At 45.5% G+C, this 23,485-nt stretch overlaps 1 protein-coding gene across 2 annotated transcripts in view; it reads left to right on the top strand.

Annotated features, from left to right (window-relative positions):
- ANAPC16 (anaphase promoting complex subunit 16) overlaps window positions 1-20,052 on the top strand; it is a 34,410-nt gene extending 14,358 nt beyond the window's left edge. For both annotated transcript variants that reach the window (XM_048504865.1, XM_048504866.1), the window contains exons 2-4: window positions 2,663-2,820; window positions 17,295-17,369; window positions 19,826-20,052. In XM_048504865.1, the coding sequence (XP_048360822.1) occupies window positions 2,679-2,820; window positions 17,295-17,369; window positions 19,826-19,941 (333 nt within the window). In that variant the 5' untranslated portion in view covers window positions 2,663-2,678 and the 3' untranslated portion in view covers window positions 19,942-20,052. The remainder of the gene's footprint in view (window positions 1-2,662; window positions 2,821-17,294; window positions 17,370-19,825) is intronic.
- Window positions 20,053-23,485: the final 3,433 nt, after the last annotated feature.

The following is a 23,485-nucleotide window of genomic DNA, read 5'->3' on the forward strand; positions in this document are numbered from 1 at the left end:
TGCAAGGCTTCCACAAGCTCCATGAAAGTCTGCTGAGACATTCTGAAGTTACAGAGCCACTGTTTGTCACCCCAAAGAGCTAGAACTATATTCTCCCACCAGTCACGATTCCTGGGACATACCTAGTAACGATGAGGGGTGGGAGTGCATGCCAGGGCAAACCAGCTGTGCCATGCCTCCTGAGAGAAATGACAGCTGTTGCCACTTCCTTGCCCTGATGGTTGCGCTGGTACCTGGCCTCCTTGAGTGGATCATTCGGTACAGCAGTTCTGCTCACCAGCTCGGCATCTTGTGGTAGAACCTCAGAAACATCTGAAGATTCGCATTCAAAATCAGCAGAAGCTGCAACAAGATCAACACAGCCAAACCCTCCAACTCCATCACAAAAGCACTGCAAAGATCTGTGCTCAAACCAAAACAGAGGTCAGCAGCTAAAATTGCCCCTGAAACGAAACAGGAAGCTGAGGGGAAAAGGCACTGACACTGTGCTACCAATCGAGACTAAGAAGAAAAGGCAGCAACACTGATATGCAATCAGATCACAGGAAAATTGTCATGTCATTGGTATAAATTGGTTTATAGATGGTACATAACTCCCGGACTAAACAAAGTGATGGTCTCTGCTGGAGGTATCATGAAGAGGTCAGGTCCTTCTTCCACATGTGGTGGACTTTAAAAAAAATCAAGAAGTATTGGATAGAAGAACACATGAAAATGCAAAAGAAAAAAAATCAAATTAACTTTTCCCCGTACTGCCAAAACGATGTTACTGGGTATCTTACTGGAAAACCTTAAGAAGCTTAACGAACTATGTTGGCACTTATTAACTGCAGCAAGAGTAATAATTGCATTTTGTTGGGAAACTGATAAAGATCTTAATACAGAACTTTGGGAAGATAAAATCAGAGAATATGCTATGATGGCTAAACAAGCAAACCTTGTAAACAGACAGTCAAAACATGAATTTGATGAGAAATGGGAACTTTATTTCCTATTTGAAGCTGAATCAATTATGTAAAAATAATAATAACTGGAAGATTATTAACTCGCTAATGATTAAGATATAAGAGGTTATTTAGTATTAATTCTGCAGAGCCAGTGGATAGAAGGTTGTGAATTTTAAGATTTTGTAACAGTTCTCTGATAATACTAGATTTGTAATTTCAAGACCCAGCATGTTATAGCTATAGCTTTGGTAGATTATTAGATCTTTTTTCTGTTTTGTCTTTGTTGATCTTGAATTTTTTTTCTGTTTCATATTTTTCTATTTTGTTTGTCAATTGTACTGTAAAAATTAACTAATTTTTTAAAAAAGAAAATCGTCATGTCTATGAACATTCAGATCTTCAAAGCATCGAATCCCATGTGTGTATGTATGTGTGTTTAAACTGAAAACGTTTTCAGTGCAAATTACCTGAAACTTTTTATTTTGGTGAGTTAAAACATCTGCAAAATGTGGAATGCGGACCAAACCCACAGAAACAATAGTTCTGAAAATGTTCTGGAAACATTTTATCTTCATTGTTCGGAAAGCGCTCAAGTCTCACTGAAATCGTTGATAGATTTATATAGCATTAGAATGTCAATCTGTAACTCTGTGTGTTCTGTAATTTTCTAATTGTAATAATTTAATTTAAGGTAGGGGCAGAGAAAGTCTAGGATAAATATGTCCATATCCATTCAAACCTAGGAGAAATCTTTTGCCTGGATGTATGTATTTGATAACTATGGATATCGGTATCTACAGGAGCCAGTGTGGGGTAATGATAGAGCACTGGGCTAGGATCTGAGAGACAGGTTTGAATCCCTGCTTCACCATGGAAGCATGCTGAGTGATCTTGTGCCAGCCATGCATATTCATCCCAATCTACCTCACAGAAATGGAGGAAATGGGAACAGTGTAAGCTGCTCTGAGGGAAAAGTCATGGTATAAATGGAGTACCGGTGAGTAAACAAATGAGGAGTGATTAGTTGCACTGCACGGATTGCTATCCCCTGTCGTCTGATGCTAGTTTGCTTCAAGCCAAGCTTAGCAAATGTCTTCTGTTAATTTGGATCTATTTTTCCATCATCACTATGCAAACAAAATGTCCTGTTTTCCCATGACACTTCCTAGCCAAACTTTCCCCATGAATATCTCACATGGTGTACATCAAACTATGCAAGCACGAAGCAATAAAGGATGTAAACACACACATAAAATAAATGATACATTATGGCTGTCTAGTAACAACAGTTTAATTTGGACCCGCCGTACATGGTGCGTGTGTTGAGCACTGCTGTGCATTCAAGTATATGCGTACTCTGATCTGGAGGAACCGGGTTTGATTCCCTGCTCTGCCGTCTGAGCTGTGGAGGCTTATCTGTGGCGGGAATTCAGATTAGCGTGCGCACTCCAACAGACGCCAGCTGGGTGACCATGGACTAGTCACAGTTCTTTGGAGCTCTCTCAGCCCCACCTACCTCACAGGGTGTTTGTTGTGAGGGGGGAAGGGAAAAGAGTTTGTAAGCCCCTTTGAGTCTCCTTACAGGAAGGAAGGGAGATATAAATCCAACTCTTCTTCTTCTTCTTCTATATTTGCATTCAGATTAGTAGTTGGTGTGCTTGGTGTGCTGGTGAAGATCTGTTCTCTCTAACGTGGGATTTGTCTCTTGCCTTCAGGTCCTCACGAAGCAAAATGGCTGCTTCTTCTTCATCCTCCTCAGCTGGTGGCGTTAGTGGAAGCTCTGTAACTGGATCGGGGTTCAGTGTCTCAGACCTTGCCATACCACGGAAGGCTCTCTTTACATACCCCAAAGGAGCTGGGGAAATGTTAGAAGGTAACTTGTTTATTCTTGTTTGTTTTTGTCATTTGAGTTCATGTGGCTAAGAGAACTCTGCTCAGTGTAAGAAAGTCCGATCTGGTACCTCTGTTCGGTTGTGGATCATTATTTCTTTTTGTGCAGACCAGGGAGAGTTAGTGTTAGTTCTGGCTGGCTGGCCGTAATTCAGTACACAGTGAAGGGGTGTGCTCCACATGAGCACTAAAGTTGGATTGAGTTTGTTATCGTGACCCATATTGATTGTTGCGGCGTCAGCAGGACCATGCCTGCAAAGAGAACGCCAGTCTATTGAGATTTGGAATGCTCATTATGCACTGTTTGAATCTTCCTCCTCCCAAGATTTACTCCAGTTAATTATATGGCACATTTACAAGGTTTGCCATGTATTAACCTGGAGACTGCCTGTCCCAAAACCTCAAAGCTCATAAAGGGGGAGCATCCCAGCCCCTCTGAGTGGGGCTGTTCTAGTGGTCCTTCACCCAGCTTTCTCTCCGACCTGTTGTATCTAATGGGATTAGTGATACCCCACAGCACAGAGAGAGGGAAGAATGGGCAAAAGAGCAGAATGGGAGGCAACGCAGCTGCTGTCTCCTCCCCCCCCCCGCTTTGAAGGATCTATGTGGAATTTTCAGGTTAGTATTTAACTAGGAGATGTGCACTTCAAAAATGGCTGTTCTCCTGGAGGCGATCTCCGGCATCTTGGATTGGGTGATTTCCAACCTATACTCAGGGAGGCAGGACTAAATGATGTCACTTCCTGTAGAGGCTGGAATCCATCTTAGATCCCCAGTATTACTTCCTGCCTAGCAGGGAGCGCAGTGCTTGTGAGAGGGCTCCAAGCTACTTGTATTTTTCTACCTTATTTCTACCTTATTTCTACCTTATTTCTCTCAGCTTACTTCTATTCTCACGTGTGTTCTGTGTGTCTGTTTCTGTCGGCTCCTGTCCTCTTGTGAATCAGCCTGTCAGTTTGTGAATCAGCCTGTCAGTTTTTTCCAACTGTCAGTTTTTCCTACCTTAACGGGTCAGCTTTAAAATGGTCAGCCCATGGAATCTACTCTCGCTCCTTCTCACCCCCGCTTCGAGTCTTTTGGCAAGACCGCTGCAGAGGGCACTCCGGCAGCAACCCGAAGGGGGCATCAGAAGGGCAACAGTCAGGAGTCCTCGGCTGAGGCTCACCACTTCTTCTTCTGCCGCATCGGCGGGCGGGCGGGCGGCCACGGCTTCGGGCGCCTCTGCAGGAGATGGCGCAGGCCGGAAAGAACAAAGCCCCTGCAGCTACAAGAACGCTTAGAGCCTCCCTGGCTATGCCAAGGCGCAGGAGCACCAGCGCCCCAGTCCGGGTCACAAGGGAAGGTGTAGCTCCGCACTCCCCCCCACGCCCCAATTTTATGTTAGCCACGCCAGCGGGCGGTGGCGCTGGGAGCTGGCCAGCGGGACCCAGGAGCGAGCGGATGATCAAACGGCCTCCTCTGCAGTCTCCCCATAGATCTTCGCGACTCAGGCAAGATCAGAGGGGCCCGGTGGGGAGGGAAGTCCCCAGCGAACCTGCTCCAACCCTTTTCAGACCCTGCATCCTGGGCTAGCATGCCTGCTCCCGAAGCTAATGAGTATGTTCAGGGCTGCAATAAGGGAGAGATCTCCCTCCATGACAAGAAAAAAGAAAGTAGACGCAGAGGGAGACGCAGGTCCCGTTCTAGGAGGGGTGGTAGACGCAGACGTTCATCTAGCTCTTCTTCCAATCCCCCCCACCATCTCCCAGCCCTCCACCTCCACTTATAGAGATCCCCTTAATGAATAAGTGGGGAGGAGGGAAATTCAGTGAGGTGGAAGTGGGACATTCCTCAGAGCATTTCTCTGAAGGGGAGGAGGACATCGCTGAGCCAAAAGCAAAAACTTATCAGATTTTTTAGGAAAGGGAGGATTTAGCCTTGATTATGTCAAAACTATTTCCACTTCCTTAGAACTCCAGGATTCAGCAGAGACGCTGAGAGGACCCTGAGGGTCTCCCCATCCCTCCAAGAGAACAGGTTAAAGGTGTCCCTAAAGGGGCCTACAAAAATTCTTCCCCCCAGACGGAGTGGATGTCCCAGAAGCTTTTCCACTACCCGAAAGTACTTTGAAAAGAATTTAAAAAAGCAATGGGTGAATCTGGAGGCTAGTAAGAGTTGCCCGTCACATCTCAAGAGTCTATATATACTGCCCGAACACATACATAACATCATTAAAACTCCCCTAATTGATGCACCTGTGGTTGCCCTCCAATCTGGTGGATTAGTTACCAAGGACGGGGAGGGTTCCCTAAGGGATGCCGCAGACCGCAGGGCCGACGTTTTCCTGAAAAGGATTCATGACAGACTTGCCCTTACCATTAGGGCTCTAGCCCCTTCTTCCACCATGGCCCGAGCCTCCATCCTTTGGCTTTGGAGGCTTCTTACAATGATCCCTCCCGAAGCGCAAGGCCTCAGAGAGGGTTTAGAGAGACTACACACAGCAGTTTCAGTTACTGGGCAGATTCCACCTTGATTCTCTCCTGTTAGTCTCCCGCGCATTAGCCTTGGGAGTAGTGGTTCGAGACAGGCCTGGTTGAGAGCCTGGACCGCAGACTTCCACTCAAAACAGGTGGTGTCTACTTACGCATTATCATGGTTCCAGGCTCTTTGGCAAAGATTTAGACGCTGTGTTGGTGGGAGACTAAGGGAAACAAGAAATCTATGCCTAGGCACGCTAGGCCAGACCAGGGCTCCTCCACCTACAAACCTTACACTTCATTTCGCACTCAGCGCACACTTGCACGAACTCCCCAGAGATGGCAGAAAGTGGTTTTCTCAACAACCTCAACAGCAACACTACTCCTTTCGTAGAAGAGGATTCTCTGGCAGCTCCTTTCGTCCCAACTACTCTAGACAAACCAATAGAGGTGGCAAACCTTTCCAACCTGAGCGACCGCCCAGGTCTTGACTACACTCACGTTCCAGTAGGTGGTCGTCTGCAATTTTTTCAACACCGGTGGGTGGGCGACCATATCGACCGCTGGACAAAGGAGGTCGTCACACACGGCTATCTCCTAGAATTTTCAACCTTTCCAAGATCCAAATTCCGGACCTACCCCCCCCAATGCAATCCAGACAAACTAAAGAGAACACAGCAAGCCATTCTCCATCTACTGAGTATTCGGGCGATCGAACCCGTACCCATCTCAGAGCGTTCTTGCGGTGTTTACTCACATTTCTTTACAGTACCCAAAAAGAACGGCGACTGGCGTGCCATCCTGAACTTGCGGTACGTGAACAGATTCATGCGCCTACGCCATTTCAAGATGGAAACCTTGAGATCCATAGTGGAGGCTCTTCGCCCAGGCGACTACTTAACATCTCTTGACCTGACCGAAGCATATCTTCACGTCCCCATCAACCCACTCCACAGACGTTCCTCAGGTTCACGTCACAGTCGGAACACTACCAGTACAAGGCTCTCCCCTTCAGGCTGGCCACAGCCCCGAGAGTGTTCTCAAAGCTCCTTCTGGCACCTATCATGGCTCTTCGGGAACAAGGTCTTCATATCCACCCATACTTGGACGACATCCTGATTCGGTCCGGGTCCAGAACACAAGCCCTTCGAGACCTGGATGTCGTCCTGACTACCCTTCGTCACTACGGGTTTATAGTCAACTTGCAAAAGAGTTCCCTGATTCCAGCCACCCGAATGGAACATCTCGGGGCGACCATAGACACAGTACACAAGCGTCGGTTCATTCCGTCGTCCAAAATTCTCAAGATCCAGAGGTTGGTAGCGGTCTTCCTCCCCAGCCAGGAGAGCTTCCTTCTTCAGCTAGCCAGACTGATGGGTCTCTTCATCTCTGTTATCGATATGTTGCAGTGGGGGAGGTTCCATGCGCCTTCAACAGTTTCTCCAGCCTCACCAATACCGATCATGATGAAGGAAGACAGGTCACTCCAGATCACAGAGCCGTTACGCTACAGTCTTCGCTGGTGGTCTCATCAGAAAAACCTTTCCAAAGGGAAAGTCTTCATCTACCCTCATCGAATGCAGTTGTTCACAGACGCGAGTCTTCGCAGATGGGGGGCATCCTTGGAGGACAATATAGCACAAGGTCTCTGGACGATGACCCAAACACGACTGCCCATCAACTTCTTAGAGTTGCAAGCTATTCTCTTGGCGCTTCAGGCCTTCCAGCCTCAGATCCAGGGCTGTCATCTTTTGGTCCGAACCGGCTAACATCGCAAAGGCCCATCTAAACAATCAGGGCGGGTCCAGATCCCTCGCCTTCATCTACAGACAGTAGAGATACTGAAATGGACTGAGAAACATCTCATAGCGCTGTCAGCAGAGAAAATACAGGGGAATCTCAACGTTCAGGCGGACTGGCTAAGCCGCCAATCGGTGACGGAAGCAGAGTGGAAGCTCCATCCCGACGATCTTCCAACTGATCACTCAAACCCTCGGGTTGTCCCACCGTCGATCTCTTTGCCTCCGCCAAAATGCACAACTTCCTCGATTTTTCACCAGATACTTTCATTCCCGAAAGCACTAGCAGTAGATGCACTGGACGGGCTCCGTGGCTTCGAGGGAGCTCCTCTATGCCTATCCACCTACCCCCCTCCCCCCGAACCTCATAAGGAAGGTCTGGTCAGAGAAAGCCGACGTAATTCTAGTAGCACCCTGGTGGCCCAGGCTTACCATGGTTCTCCTCAATCCTTCAATTGGCAACTTCCGCTCTGAGGCTGCCTATGCCCGTGGACATGCTCTCTCAGGGACCCGTGGTCCATCCCAACCCCAAGTGGTTTTGTCTGACCGCTTGGCGCTGAGCTGGGAGGCCCTAACCAAAAAAGGTTATTCCGGCCAGGTCATCAATACAATCATCGCGTCCCGCAGACCATCAACCTCTCGAATCTATAACTCTTCGTGGAGGACCTTCCTCTCCTGGGCTCAAGAGGCCCGGATCGACCCACTGAGACCTTCTGTCCCTCCGGTTTTACAGTTTCTCCAGGTCGGCTACGGAAAGGACCTAAGAAGGTCTACTCTTCCCAGACAGCTGGCAGCCACGACTGTTTGGCCCAAGGTTCATGGACTACCACTGTCCAGGCACCCAGATATACTTAGATTCCTCAAAGGGGTCTCTACAAAAACCACCTCCGATAGTCCATCGGTTCCCTTCATGGAGACTTAACATCGTGCTCTCAGCTCTCACCAAACCGCCCTTCGAGCCCATCCGTTCCGTGCATCTGAAATGGGTTCGCATGAAACTTCTCTTTCTGATTGCCATCACTACAGCCAGAAGAATTTCAGAGTTGCAGGCCCTATCTGTCAACTCCCAGCTCTGCATCTTTCACAAGGACAGAGTAGTCATGAGGCTGGATCCCACCTTTGTTCCAAAAGTTGCTTCCAGGTTCCACATGAAGCAGGAGGTGATCATCCCCACCTTTTGTCCAAGTCCTTCACATCCCAAAGAAATCCTTTGGCACACCTTAGATGTCCGTAGGGAGCTCAAGACATTTATCATCAGAACAGAGAATATCAGACGGACTGAATCCCTATTCATAAACGTTACCATGCCTAATCTGGGAGCTCAGATGTCCAAGGCTGCACTCAGTTACACTCTCAGAATGTGCATTACCGAGGCATATAAAGCATCTCACATACCTGTGCCTAGCGGCATCACGGCTCATTCCACTCGGAGTGCCGCAACTAACGCGGCATTCAGATGACAGGTTCCTCTGGAGGATGTGTGTAGGGCGGCCACCTGGTCCTCTTCATCCTCCTTTTATCAGACATTACAGGTTATGCTCCATGGCGGCTAACTAAACCGCTTTTGGAACTAGAGTGCTCGAACATATATTTGGAGACTAACATTCCCACCCATTTCGGGACACTGCTCTGGGAGGTCCCAACTAAGATGCCTGAGATCGCTTCCAGGAGAACGGTACATTGGTACTTACCCTGAAGGGACCTTCTCCTGGTAGGCTGCATGAGGGCATCTTGGCCCTCCCAGCACTTTCTATGCAGTCTCCAAAATTAATCATTCCTTCGTTTATTATTATGATCTATGGATCGGGGTAGTTAGTTATAAAATACTTGGAGTTCCTCACGTTTTGATGTTTGTTTTCAATGTTATTCTTCGTTATTATGTTGTTCTCGTTACTTCCTGTTCTACTTCTTAAGATAATAGAGTTTTTTCTCTCACTGCTGAGTCAACGGAATACTGGGGATCTAAGATGGATTCCAGCCTCTACAGGAAGTGACATCATTTAGTTCTGCCTCCCTGAGTATAGGTTGGAAATCACCCAATCCAAGATGCCCTCATCGCCTACCAGGAGAAGGTCCCTTCAGGGTAAGTACCAATGTACCATTTTAATTCTGTATCGGAAAGTCAGGAAGAGCACAACTATCATTTTCATTAAATATTGAGAAAATGCTTATCATCTTGGAAAGTTGTCTTGGGAAGTTCTATTTTAATTAATTTTGGATGCTCACAGTTGAGAGAGAAAAGATAATTATGTCCCTTCTGAAATTATAAAAGGAAAACAATTTTTGAAAAGGCCTCTCGGGGGAGAGAGAGAAAGTGTGCCATGATCCCCAGCACAACTTGAAAGGGCCACTGTGTCAGTGGGTGGCAGACCTTACCTCTAGAACCTGGGGCCAGGTCTTGTGCCCAATGAAAATTGAGTTTGAAGAACTGATGCATTGGAGAGCACTGGCTACTCCCTAGCTGCTCCTTTTACCTCCCTGGCCCGGTTCTCAGTCAGAATCAGTAATATGAAGAGGTACCTTTTGGTATACTGGATGTTCCCAGTCTGATACCAGAAATACTGGGCATTTTATTATTAGGTTGGCAATATCTGGTTGCAAACCTCTACCTTTGTCAATCCTAACCATAATGGATCTGGATGGTTTTTGGTTGTTTGGTTCTTTTCCTTCCTTTCTGCGTACATTTTTACCATCTTTCCTCATGTTTAATTCTTAGGATCGAGACAGGAGGAGCAATACCATGTTTTTTTAAAAAAATATGTGAATTCTCAGTTATCTTTAAATATTCACTTACTGAATAAGATTTTGTTTCATTGGGTTAGACTCGTTGTTTGGACTGTGCTGTATGTGTGATCGATCCCAAGCTGTTGGTCCCAGGCATGATGTGATCGATTTTCTCTGTTGATCATTACTCATTCAAATTTAGGCAAAGGGAAATGGTTGTCAAAGTGACTCCCTAGAAATTGAGACTTATCCTAGCTAGGACAAAGCTGCCTTACATTTTTAAGCTACATGAATTCTGGCTAACCTGTCACTGGTCTGCAGGACTCCGATGCAAGAAGGAGATGTAGTTATTTCGATGCATCTTTCCTTCTCACCAGTGGTTTGAGAAAGTGTGATAGCATAACGAGATGGAATCCCTCCTGGTATATTGTGTTGCATAAAGTGTCTCTGAATTCCAGAGTCGCTATGGGAAGACAAATTACTATGTACTCATTCATTGAACTGTCATAACTGCTTCTTTGGGAATTGTGCCGTCTTTGCATCTATACACCTTCCTAGAATCTGAAGCATGTGTTTGTTCTACTATCCCAGGGGTTTGCAACCTGTGGCTCTCCAGATGTTCATGGACTACAATTTCCATCAGCCCCTGCCAGCATGGCCTGCAACCTGTGGCTCTCCAGATGTTCATGGACTACAATTCCCATCAGCAATTGGCCATGCTGGCAGGGGCTGATGGGAATTGTAGTCCATGAACATCTGGAGAGCCACAGGTTGCAGACCCCTGTACTATCCCCTCAGGACAGACTGTGGGGCCTTTCAGTATGTTAGATAATTCACCCACGAAAGGAGGTGCTATTCAGCTGCAGGGTTTAAAATTCAACATGCCCTTAATTTTTGCCATTGACAGCCGTTTCTGTACACCCTTGTTTTAGCTCAGTGATGGCGAACCTTTTCGAGACCGAGTGCCCAAACTGCAATCCAAAGCCCACTTATTTATCGCAAAGTGCCAACACAGCAATTTAACCTGAATACTGAGGTTTTAGTTTAGGAAAAATGGTTGGCTCCGAGGTGCGCGTTACTCAGGAGTAAGCTTGGTGAAGCAAACGTGTAATGCTTCGAATGGGTGAATCACGACCGTAGGAGGGTTTACTCAGAAGCAAGTCCCATTGCCATCAACTGAGCTTACTCTCAGGTAAAGGATCGTGCCCAGGTCAGCCTAGATGTGTTTGTGTGGGGTAGATTTTCCGCGCCCCCCCCCCCACATGATGGACTCTGGGCGCGCGTGCCCACAGAGAGGGCTCTGAGTGCCACCTCTGGCACCCGTGCCATAGGTTCGCCACCACTGTTTTAGCTGCTTTGGCTGAAATAATCATTTCTGAAACGGAAACCGAAAAATACTGAGCCCCTGTGGTTTAATAATATGGGCTTAGGATGAGGATTCAGATTCCTGCACAGTCGTGAAATTCACTGGGTGACCTTGGGTCAGTCATTCTCCATTTATTGAACCTGCCTCTCAGAAATGTTGTGGAGATAAAATGGAGGAGCGGTAGGAACCACATCCGTCATCGTGAGCTTCTTTGCAGAAACGTGGGCAAATGTGCCGCTAATAAATTCAGAAACACTTTGCAAGCAGTTACCATTTCATAGTCAAATATTTCTACTGCCGTTAAGAGTGATTTCTGGTTGAAAAAAATACCCAAGAAATGGAGATGGAAGTGCTCTTTATGCATAAGACATAACAGGATCAAGAAGCATCGCCATCTAACTATTCACCACTGCTGCTATCATTCCTTCTCTTGTGAAAAGCAGTTTTTCTTTAGAGGTTTATGGAGCACTGAGGAGGAGAGAGGGTGTCCTTTGACTGTAAAAATCACACCAGCATTCTGTATGAATATGAAGGTGAGGTTTGGGGTGATGGATTAGGGTAGGGGGAATGGAGTGACTTTGGTTGGGAGGAGGTTGGAATGGCTAAGGGTTCGTCATCAGATGTTTGAACCCTTAGCCAATTATATATTTTAAGATTGGCTGTCAGAAGACAGATAGTGACTTCTTAGACTTGGTGTGGACAATTCTGACTTAAAGATGATTTCATTTCAGATTGTTCTGCACAGGCAGAAATGTCATGGAGTGCGGGACAGCTCGTGGTGGTCAGAGCGTGCAGCGCACGTGATGGTTTTTAAACGATCAAGCACGTTCTTCACCCGCTTTGCAAAAAGACAGGGACTGCGAGAAGACTGACTGCCGCTGATTTCTGAGTCAAGCAGTTCTTCTGGCTCGGTTAGCGGCAACACTCTGAGCGTGGAAATATATAGCGGACTTGTCAGCTGCACGCTGCAGAGTTATTTTATATCAGAAATAATTCGAGTGGGCACAGCCCAGGCAAAAGTTAAAAACTTCAAAGCCATGCTGAAATAATTAGATTTAAAGGTGCTGTGGTTAACTAGGTGGCTCACAATGAATTGCTAGGCATTGATGCCCCTGCAGCTTTACTTTGCTGAGTTATAGAAGTGCCGTCTGGCAGAAACAAGATGTTTTGTCCTTGGAAGGGCTTTTTTTGTCCCTTGCAACCTGCATTTGGCAGCTTCTGGCAGCCTTAAGTGCATCATTTATCTCAACTGGGACGCTGACCTTACTACTGTGTTGCCGAGTTTGTCCTGCCTGCGCATTGGAGGTCAGCTGTACGTGGGAGTCTTTTAAAATAATGAATTTGTGTGTTCCACAAACTGGGAGGGAGCCCAGGAAGATATATCTAGAAAATAACACTGGATCATCATCCCCCTTGTTCTTTCCGCTGCCCAAACAGAACAACAATGTGTGGGATGGCTTTTTTCACCCTTCTCACTCCCACCAGACCAGACCATTGTCAGCACCTGGCATTGTGACCCGGCTGCTCTGATCCCCTGGCGTGGTGTAGTGGTTAAGAGCAGGTGCACTCTAATCTGGAGCACCAGGTTCGATTCCACGCTCTGCCACTTAAGCTGTGGAAGCTTATCTGGTGAACCAACTAAGCTTGTGCACTCCAACACATGCCAGCTGGGTGACCTTGGGCTAATCACAGTTCTTCGGAGCTCTCTCAGCCCCACCTACCTCACGGGGTGTTTGTTGTGAGGGGGGAAGGGAGTTTGTAAGCCCCTTCGAGTCTCCTATAGGAGAGAAAGGGGGGATATAAATCCAAACTCCTCCTCCTCGTCCTCCTCTTCTTCTTCTAAACTACTCATGGGGAAGAGAAGACACTTATTATGTCTAAGCAGGACGTGTCCTAGTAGAGCTTGCATGTTACATTATGTTAGTTGTTCTCTTGCAGGCTGAAGCACTCATAAGCACCAAGGCACATAGTTCTGGATCTTGCCCCCAGACCCAAATACCTTCAGTCCATCTGGGAGGCAGGACCTTACTGGCTGGCTGCCCTCCTCCCTAGCTCAATATTTTCACAGCCTGTCAGTCTAAAGCAAGAAGAAGCCCGGTGCTGTGCAGGCTGGATAATGCAGAATAGGCATGAAGTCAGCTGAGCTACACATTACTCTGGAGGACAGCATGCACACTCACACTTTGGAGCACTGTTGCTAAAGTTCTGGCTGGTTGTTGTGAGTTTTCCAGGCTGTGTCTACCAGATCTACCAGACCACGGCCACACAGCCCGGAAAACCCACAACAACCAGTTGAATCCGGCTGTGAAAGCCTTCGACAATACGAAGTTCAGGCTGTTTCCCATCCCCAAGTGAAATGATCAGGCTGTGAGTATGAGGCAGAACCCATTCCTGTCGGAAAACTGGGGGCATAGCCCTCATCAGCCCACCAGCTCTAGGGACTGTAATTGCCTGTGTCTCAGACAAAGGCACACACAAGTAAGAAATTCAGAGGTTTGCAACAGGGGCCTTAGATTATTGTACGCTCTGCTTTTTCTTTAGAAGGACTCTCGAGGTAGCTGGCAAATAATTTTAGAAATGCGTAGTAAAACGGATCAGCAGTCATGGGAAGGATATGCACAAAAACTGTTTCACACCTCCGATAGACAGGTGGCATTTCCTCTCCCCCCTCCCCACACACTCTCCAGCTTTAATACGGTTTTGGTCAGCTTTATAGCCATTCACTCTGAACTGGACTGCTCTAATAATTCTCTTTCCCTCCTCACCATGAGTGCCTCAGAGCGCAATTACATCTCCTAATCTCCTTCACCCCCCCCCCACCCCACAAGTTAAACAAACCAGAAGAAGAATGTGCCATTAAGTTGCAACTGAGTCATGGCAAGTCCAACTATGGCAAGAGAAGAGCTGTGGTGGTTTGCCATTGCCTTCCCCCATATAGCAACCTTTTCCCACCCCCGTCTTCCTTTGAGGTCTCCCATCCAAGGACTGAATGCGACCAACCCTGCTTAGCACCCAAGCTTTGGCAGCCTTGGGCTATCGGGCACTTCGGCAACCTGAGTTGTCCATTTAATGAACACGTATATTGTGCTCTTTTTGCCTCGGAAAATGACGGATGAGTTGGAGTCCCCGTTGTGGACTCCAACTCACCCATCAAAGTGTTCTGAACAGAAGGCATCTGTATGGTAGAGAAGGAAGGGACTGAAATGCAGCTGAAGCCAAACCCCGGCTTCAATTGTAGAAGAGAGGAAGAAGAATTTGGATTTATACCCCATCTTTCTTTCCCGTAAGGAGACTCAAAGGGGCTTACAAATTCCTTTCCCAGCCTCTTCCCGCAACAGACACCTTGTGAGGTTGATGGGGTTGAGAGAGTTCTGAGGAGCTGTGACTAGCCCAAGGTCACCCTGCAGGCTTCATGTGGATGAGTGGAGAAACAAAACTGATTCACCAGATAAAGCTCTGCTGCTCGTGTGGAGAAGCGGGGAATCAAAGCTGGTTCTCCAGATTAGAGTCTACTGCTTTCAACCACTACACCACCATCAATAATATGCAAATCCAAGGCCAGGTACTCTGATATATGGCCTGTTCTTCAGCAGGTCTTTTTTACATGGAAGTGTTCTGGGGTATTGGCCTTTTTTGTGCAGGAGAGGTGGACTTGGCTAAAGCTGATACTAACTCACCTTAAGGTTCCTCTCTGTGGGGGAGCAATGACTAGTTCACTGTTTCCAAGAAGCAATGTGACTGTTTGAACATCATGCAAAATGGGTCCTGATGATTATGGGATGGTCTGTACTAGTGATGGATTGGTAATTAAAAGGGTGGAAGCTGTGTGTGTGTGTGTGACAAGCACATATCCTCAGTCAGCTCTCCGCAGTGTCTGCATGTGCTGCCCACTAAAGAATGGCTGAGGATACCAGCATTCCTGTTGACTTCAGGATTCTGCCTTGAGGTGCTGCACTGTGTAATGCATGATCCTTCAGGAAGGCAGCTGTCTGGATATTCTTCCCTGTTGCACAGAGGCGGAGTGCTCACGGGGACATGTAGGGTCACATGTCCCTGGGCGCATGCCAGCTGGTCACCCCTCCCCTCAGGCCCACCCCACCAGGCTGCTTCTTCAGCCGGCAGAGCCTCCAGGCCAGGGGTCTGCAACCTGTGGCTCTCCAGATGTTCATGGACTACAAATCCCATCATCCCCTGCCAGCATGGCCAATTGGCCCATAACTTGTCTTAATGGCCATACCTGGTAAAATAGATTCTCTTTGGGCTGAAATGTGCCTACCATTTTTTTCCCCAGCCTGTTCTTGGGTGCTTGATTGAAATCGCAGCGTTTCTGTGAATAGTTTTCTTTCAAGGGCCAGGGGGTGTCGCTTTGTACTTTAAGGAGATTGACTTAGAGACACTCGGCATAAAAAAAGATTAGCTGAGAATTAATTTTCCTCCCTCACAAATGTAGGGCTATTCGGGGAAGGTGTCAGCAGCTCTCTACTTCTGCTCTGCAGTGATTGGAGCATTGAGAGTCAGCAGCTGAAGTGGCACATAATGCAGTTGCCCCAGAAGCCTGGCTGCAGGGAGCACGCAGCCTGTGTGCAAAGTTTGGATTGGAGGAGGACGCTGTTCTTGTCTTCCCAGGGGATGGCATGTTGAAGTGATGCAACCTCCATTCAAATTGGCTATGGATTCTCTGGGTCGCCTTGGCATAATTGGAAAGTGTATTAACTTGCCTACCTGGATTGTTGTGGTGTGTCAGCAACTATGGAATTGTGAATGACTGTTCAAAGAGTAGTTGCAAACATATGCACTGTTGCTATTGTTTGCTTATTCTGTGTTTATTTTCAAGAAGAGTATTTAGAGCCTGTTTTCTGTACTGAAAGGACTCTCAAAGCTGCTTACAATAACCTTCTCTTCCCCACCCCTCACAACAGGCACCTTGTGAGGTAGGTAGGGCTGAGAGAGTTCTGTGACTGGCCCAAGGTCACTGAGCAGGCTTCATGTGTAGGAATGGGGAATCAGACCTGGCTTCTCCAGATTAGAGTACACTGCTCATGTGGAGAAGTGGGGAATCGAACCTGGTTCTCTGGATTAGAGTCCTCCCCTAATGTGGAGAAGAAGGGAATCAAATCCAGTTCTCCTTAGAGTCCTCCGCTTATGTAGAGAAGTGGGAAATCAAATCCGGTTCTCCAGGTTAGAGTCCACCTCTCTTAACCACTGTGCCTTTCTCCCAACAGAAATAGTCCAAATAATTAACACAAAAGTAGTGAAATCACAGATAAGTAATTTGGTCCCCTGTGTGACTGCAGCCTGGTATGTCATATGCATACTTCCCTAGCAGTCCCTCATACAATAGTAGGGTTTTTTGGGGTGGGGTGGGGGTCACCATGGTGTCTGAACTGGCCCTTGTAACTGTTGCTCCCTGAGAAGGGAGAAGAGCCTGTTCTGTCTGGATTTTTACGCCTCACTGATGCAATCGAAGGAGCCAAATGCACCATTGTTCTTGAAACGTGCCTTGCTTCTTGGCAGGAGCCAAGGCTTAACCAGCGCTGGCTGTGTTCTCACTGCTGAGTCAACTGGTTCCCATATGAAGCCGTCGGAGGCAGTCAGCAGTCTCTCTCCCTTAGGGCAGCTGAGCAGGAGGCGAATCCCGGAGTTGCCCAGAAAGTTCAACGCGGTCATCTGTGATTTCAAAAGAGGAAACCTCTAAGAAGGGAAGGGATTGGGGAGATCAAGAAGTCTGCTCAGATCTTTTCACAATCCTCTTGTGGTTTAAAACAATAATGGAAACTCTTGAGAGAACATTTGCTTTGGTTGAGGGTTGAAATGTTTATGCCTTATGCTTCACTTTATACCAGTGATCTCTAAGGTGGCTGACATAACACCGGTGGAAACAGTATGGGAATGTGTTCTTCTGAAGCTCTGAAAACAGCTGGTAAATACGTTTTGCCACATAATACTGAATGAATCCAGACTACAAGTTAAGCTTCAGAAAGAAAGCTACAGTGACTAGATGGTGCTGTGATGGGGAAGGAGAAAGTCATACAGTTTAGATGAGTGCAGAGAGGACGTACAGCTTTGGGGTGTGTAATAAAAATGTCAGCATTAAATTGCTTTTCTCTTCTAGATGGTTCGGAGAGATTCCTCTGTGAATCAGTTTTCAGCTACCAGGTTGCATCCACATTAAAGCAAGTGAAACACGGTGAGTACCCAACATAGTGAGTGAATGAGTTTATTAAGTTGAAGCCATGGGTTGTAGAAGTACACTCATATAAACAGCTGAATAGCACAATATAAAATGAAACTTTAAAAATCCTAACGCAGCATTAATACCATCACAACAGCAATCTTTAGTAAGAGTGAATTCTCCCCTTATCCTGATTGACAAAAATATGAAAGTAACAACCATAAGGATGATAGATGGATTAACATTGAACAAAAAGGAAGCCAGTATGAGATGCATATATTGGACAATGTAATAAATAATGGGTGAGATCTTCACCCAACATAGTGGCAAGTGTCAGTGGTTCTGTTTCCAGTAGAACCTGGACATTAGTAATACACCTTGCTGCAAATTGTGGAACTTCACAGATGGGTGTTCTACTTTTACATCCAGTGAGAGCACCTTTTGCTAAAAAGCCATTATTTTTGCAGTTTCACCTAGGCAATCTAGCCCTTGGGAAGACAACATTATACGTTATGCTTTACTGTATGTATCAGTGACAGGAATTCTGCACTTACAGCGAGAAGCCTCGTGAGGGATGATTTTGCCATTAATAAACACACACTGTTCTGAGATCAGTTGTTTCCATATCAGATCTCTGTATCTCTCCCTCCTGGCTCATGGGGTATATGGTCAGTTGATGTTCCTGAAGTGCCATCAAGATGGGGGGGGGGGGGGGGGGAGATATTTCTAAAGTGCTCTTTATAGTGTTGAGGAAGATGATGAGCCTGTCATCTGGCACATCATCTCAGTATATGGAACGATGTCATTTACTGTTTTGGCCACATTCTGTGGATCAAGAGCTTGGCTGAGAATCCTTCAGATGGATCCATCAGTCCAGGTAGACTATGTCCCTACACAATTTGCTGGTGGTTCCCAGCCCCTCAATGACACGGCTGGCCTCCACCCGGGCCAGGGCTTTTACGGCCCTGGCCCCTGCCTGGTGGAACACTCTCCCTCCAGCTGTCCGGGCCCTGCGGGATCTTGGAGAGTTCCGCAGGGCCTGTAAGACTGAGTTGTTCCACCGGGCTTTTGGGGAGGCCAGCCATTGAGGGTGAGCGCCCTCTTTGTCTTTCCCTTTTAACATCTTAGGAGCTGTAATTAGATCTACCGCCCCCTCTTTTGGGAGGGGTTTTTATTGATAGTTTTAAATTTTGGACGCCAAGTGGAATGCTGTAGTTTCATGTTTTAAATATGTATATTTATATTGATTATTTATTGTTATTATTGTTCTGGAATATTATTTTGTTGTTCACCGCCCAGAGCCCTCAGGGGATGGGGCGGTATACAAATGTAATTATAAATAAATAAATAAATAAATAAGATTACTGAGCAGCTGCTGTTTTGTAGTCTGCTTCCTTGGGAATGATTTAAACAAATCAGCTCTCCTTAAATTTTGTAAGGCTACCAGTCTTATTTTAATCTAGGGAGCAACAGTTTATCTCACTAAGGCAGAAAGTAACTTTTCTTCGAAGACCCGAAATATTCTCCCCACCCCCCTGGGGAACTGGGGTGGGGGCTGTTTCACAACGAGGGGCATGGTGTCAGTAACATGTGTTTGGGACTTTCATAGATAGACACTGCTTCTATAGTGTCTAACAAGTACTGTTAGACTGCATCTCTTGCCAAGATCAAGTCGGCTAATCACAGTAATGAGTGGTGTGGTGTGGCTGTCTTTGGTCATCTTAATCTGTTTTCTGTGAAACATCTTGGCATGATGCATCTGCTCAGCTCCTGTTTTTATAATTAATGTGGTGCTGCTTTTGGGAGAGGGAGAGTTTTGATGACTGATAGTTTTTCTGATCGGTGCAAGAAAGTGATCTCTTACAGGTTCTGAAAGCCATTTATACTGATTAAACTGTTTACCAGAGCTAGGACAGACATATACCAGCTTTGGCATCCCAACTCACAGGAGGGAGCAGCATATTCATGAAAAGTCACAACTCTTGTGCCCAGATGAATGACTTAGGACCCTCTCTGTCCATTGGGCATCTGGAATTGCTGAGGAAGCTTCATTCTAATGGACTAGTTACCTTTGAGGGAAAGGACAGTATGGAAAAGCAAAATCATGTTTGGTAAAAGTGTTTGGAATTCTTAGTTCAGAACAAGAGCAACATGAAAAAAATGTGAGTTTGCGGGGGGTATTAGATGGAGTAGGTGAAAGGATAGGTTGGGGAAATATTGAATAGGAGGTTATTCTTGTGTATTGTCTTGTGTAACAGTCACAGCTAATTGTGTTGTTCTTATTTAAATAAAAGTGTAAATTCTTCTTAAAAAATTAAACTGTGGAAGGTTGAAACTGGTTTACTGATGTATAGAATGAAACTTTCCTGTAACTGTCTGATGCAAAAGCTATTTTATGACTTTAAAAGTATTTAGGAAGCTTAACTGAAAGTCGAATGCAAACTACAGTTGATTTTTTTTTCTTTTTGTAGATCAGCAAGTTGCTCGGATGGAAAAACTTGCTGGTTTAGTTGAAGAACTAGAAGCAGACGAATGGAGGTATAAGCCCATAGAGCAGCTTCTGGGGTTCACTCCTTCATCAGCTTAAAAGCCTGCAGTTTGTGATGCGAAAAGATACAGCACTTGCATAACTCCATTTTAAAACACTTGGATATTCTACACTATGTTCTGAGCACTATAATAAAGAATAATCCACGGCGGGTGTTTCTGTTATCCCATAAACTGCAGCCTCTTCACCAGCTGCATCTGGAGAATCTGCACTTTCCCCTGAGTCACCTGGAAAGAAAAGGCATAGGAGAGATTGGTAGGCAGTGGTTGTGGTGCCAAGGTTGGGACTTGCCAAAAGTTTGCGAAACCTTTTCTGGATAGCCTTTGTTTCAGGAGGGTGTGATTTCTGTAACCAAGAGGCTGCAGCCTGTTTTGGAAAAGAACCTGTTAGGCTTAAGCTGGAGTTGCATCAAGTTCTCTCCAATCCAAAGTGAATGCATGCTCCAAGCACATCAATGTAAAGCATCCATGGTGAGAGACTTGCAAGATAAGTTCATCGAGAGGATGCACTGCCGCACAGGAGAAATGACAGCTGATATCAAACCATGCCTCAGAGCTTGTTTTCCAGCCCTGCAAGAAAATACAAATCTTGCAGACTTGTCCACGAGACATTGAGAAGGGGATATTGGAAGTGAAGGACGGTACAATGTCTTGTTCTAAACACTGCCAGGGGGACAGTAGAGCTAGTAAGGTGGAGAAATCAGATTCCTCTAGCCATCTTCTTGTCTGTTCTGCTACTGTTCCTTCACCCAGAGTGCTACTCTCAGGGACTTCCTTTGTTCCAGGAATCTCTTTCTCTTTCCACTTCTTTGTATAACCTCCGTAAGGGCAAGACGTGCTCTCAGCATCTCTCCTAGCCAAGGTGAGCAGGGAAAACGACTATTCTTCCTTTCCTGTTACAATATGGCATTCCTTAACAATAAAAGATATCCTTTTCTTTCTTAAAGCAACAAGCCTCATGTGGACTTCACTTCTAAAACAGCCTTCCCCTTTTGCTGTACAAACCAACGCTAACAAAAGCAATGTTTATTTAAACTTGCAACCAAGGAGTCAAATCAAACAAATCAGGGAGATTTTTTTCAGCAACCGGGAATTTAACCTGAACATTAATTTTCTTGTTGCTTTGAACCCCAACTGGAACTGAGCTCTTAAATTAAAAAAAAGCAGTAAGCAGTTCAATAGTTAGGGCTTTGGAAGATTCTTTTAAGAGATGGAATGGGCTCCTCTTCACCAGCTGCATCTGGAGAATCTGCACTTTCCCCTGAGTCACCTGGAAAGAAAAGGCATAGGAGAGATTGGTAGGCAGTGGTTGTGGTGCCAAGGTTGGGACTTGCCCATCCACAAACTGTTGTCCAGCAACAAGGCCCTAACATGGAGGATTCTCAAACTTGAGACTAGAACACCATGTGATACCATAGCACTGTCATTCCTCCTTGCTGCCATTCTGGGGTAAATTCTTACCTCTCTTTGCTTGGCAGGGGGCTTCTTGAAAGATAAATCCCTAAAGAATTGGGGTACGGGAAGGCAGGCTATGTAAAGGAAAGGCAATGGTGTTAAATTTGAAAGGTGGGTCAAGAAGGGATTTGATTAGTAAAAATATAACTTTTCTATGGCTTCCCTGAATGGCTAGGTAGGTCCACAGATTAGTTTTTACTTCTAGTCACTAAGAAGAGACTTTCCCTCCTGCAGCATAAGAACTGCATACTGCTTCTATGATTTTTGCTTTAAATTTGCAACCTCGTGGTGCTGAAGCTAAGGATTATTTTAAAACTATTGTGAGCAATATAGGCAAACTAATGTGTGTTTATATAGAAACTAAAGTCTGGAGAAGAAAAGGAATCATGCTATTAAGTTCTTCTTGGATATTTTATTCACTTCGTTTTATGCCGTAATTTGGCTTAGAACATTGTCTCCTTCTCCATTGCATTCCCACAACAACCATGTGAGATAAATTAGGCTGAGACTGGACTGAAATTACTTAGCAAACTTTCATGGCAGCGTGGGGATTCAGTGTGGACCAACGTGATCTTAGACACTACGACCACTACACTATGCCACCTCTCTTCAGTAATAACCTTATGCCGCAAGAAACTGGATTAAAAAAAACAAAATACTTATTCACAAGCAATATGGGAAGATGTGATCTTAGAAGGAAAGCAGTCTCTTACGATGGCCAGAGGGAGAAAATTTAGGCACAGCACCCGGATCCAAGAAGACCTTAGGCCAAGTGGCTGATAAAATAATCAGGCTAAAACTGCTAAATAGGAACTGGATGTATTTCTCTTTCCCCCAATTTTAAATTGACCATAGTTTCCTGCCAACTCGTTCCCGTCCTGAGAACAATCACTGTTTTATTCTGCTGGAGTATTCAAGATGGGAAAGTGACCATAAAAACTTTGATTTCAGTTTTTTTCCTCTTAAAGACTTAAAACTTATGAGCAGGGGTCCAATAATTTTGTTACAAAAGTTCCTCCTGTAAGGATTACACTCCTCCTGTAAGGATTACAAGATAGTGTGTATTCTCTCCTCCTAGATTAGGGGTCTGCAACCTGCAGCTCTCCAGATGTTCATGGACTACAATTCCCATCAGCCCCTGCCAGCATGGCCAATTGGCCATTCTGGCAGGGGCTGATGGGATTTGTAGTCCATGAACATCTGGAGAGCCGCAGGTTTATTTCTCATCACAATTTTGAGGTAGGTGAAGCTGAGAGGGAAGCGGGTCCAGAGTCACCAGTAACTTTGATAGTAAGTAGGGATTTCAACCCAGTTATCCCTGTCTTGGTCCAGCATCTTTTGAACTAATAAAAGTCAAGCTTTCAAAAATTCTTAATCTTCTTGAGATTCTGGCAAGAAACTGTCAGTACATACTGACAATGTTCAAGACAAAGTAACTGTCCTTGCAACTAAAATCTGTAATAAAACTGAGCAAAAAATCAAGGTAACTTTTGGGGGGGGGGGAGGAGTTTACCGTCCTACTCAACCTGAAAGGTCCAAGATAATTTTATTTATTTAAAGATTTTTAAAAACATTTATTTTATTAAACTTCTGTCCTGCCCATTCCTAGCTGCAATCAGGCTCAGGGCAGCTGACAACCATTTTAAAACTACAAATAATACAATAGCATAAAAGCTTTACTATAAATTAATAATATTACTGAAACCTAATTAGCATCTATGGATGGCGACTAATATGTTAACGCTATTCCATTCTATAGTATCCACCTTCCCATCTCAAGACCCGATATACAAAGAAACAAAACAGATGTGCAGAAAAAGTACTTTGTGGCCTTAAATTCATTCTTTTGACTCAGCAGTCAAATGTGACTGGCAGACATTGGGAGGATATAACATTCAAGCAAGCCCACTAATCCTGTCGTTCTCTTTTGAGTTGAATTTGTCTTATTTTTCTTTTAGTGCATGTGCTTTATAAGGGGTTAAAGCATTTTTGATGCCCAAACATCTGGAAAGAAATGTTGAGTTGCACACATTCTGCATTCTGTAGCTGATAGGAACTACTGCTTATTGTGTTTTGTGTTTAAAATGGAAAATTTAGAAACAAAGTTAGATATTTATATTCTATTGCTG

The sequence above is a fragment of the Sphaerodactylus townsendi genome, linkage group LG08 (genome assembly GCF_021028975.2).
Source record: "Sphaerodactylus townsendi isolate TG3544 linkage group LG08, MPM_Stown_v2.3, whole genome shotgun sequence".
NCBI lineage: Eukaryota > Metazoa > Chordata > Lepidosauria > Squamata > Sphaerodactylidae > Sphaerodactylus > Sphaerodactylus townsendi.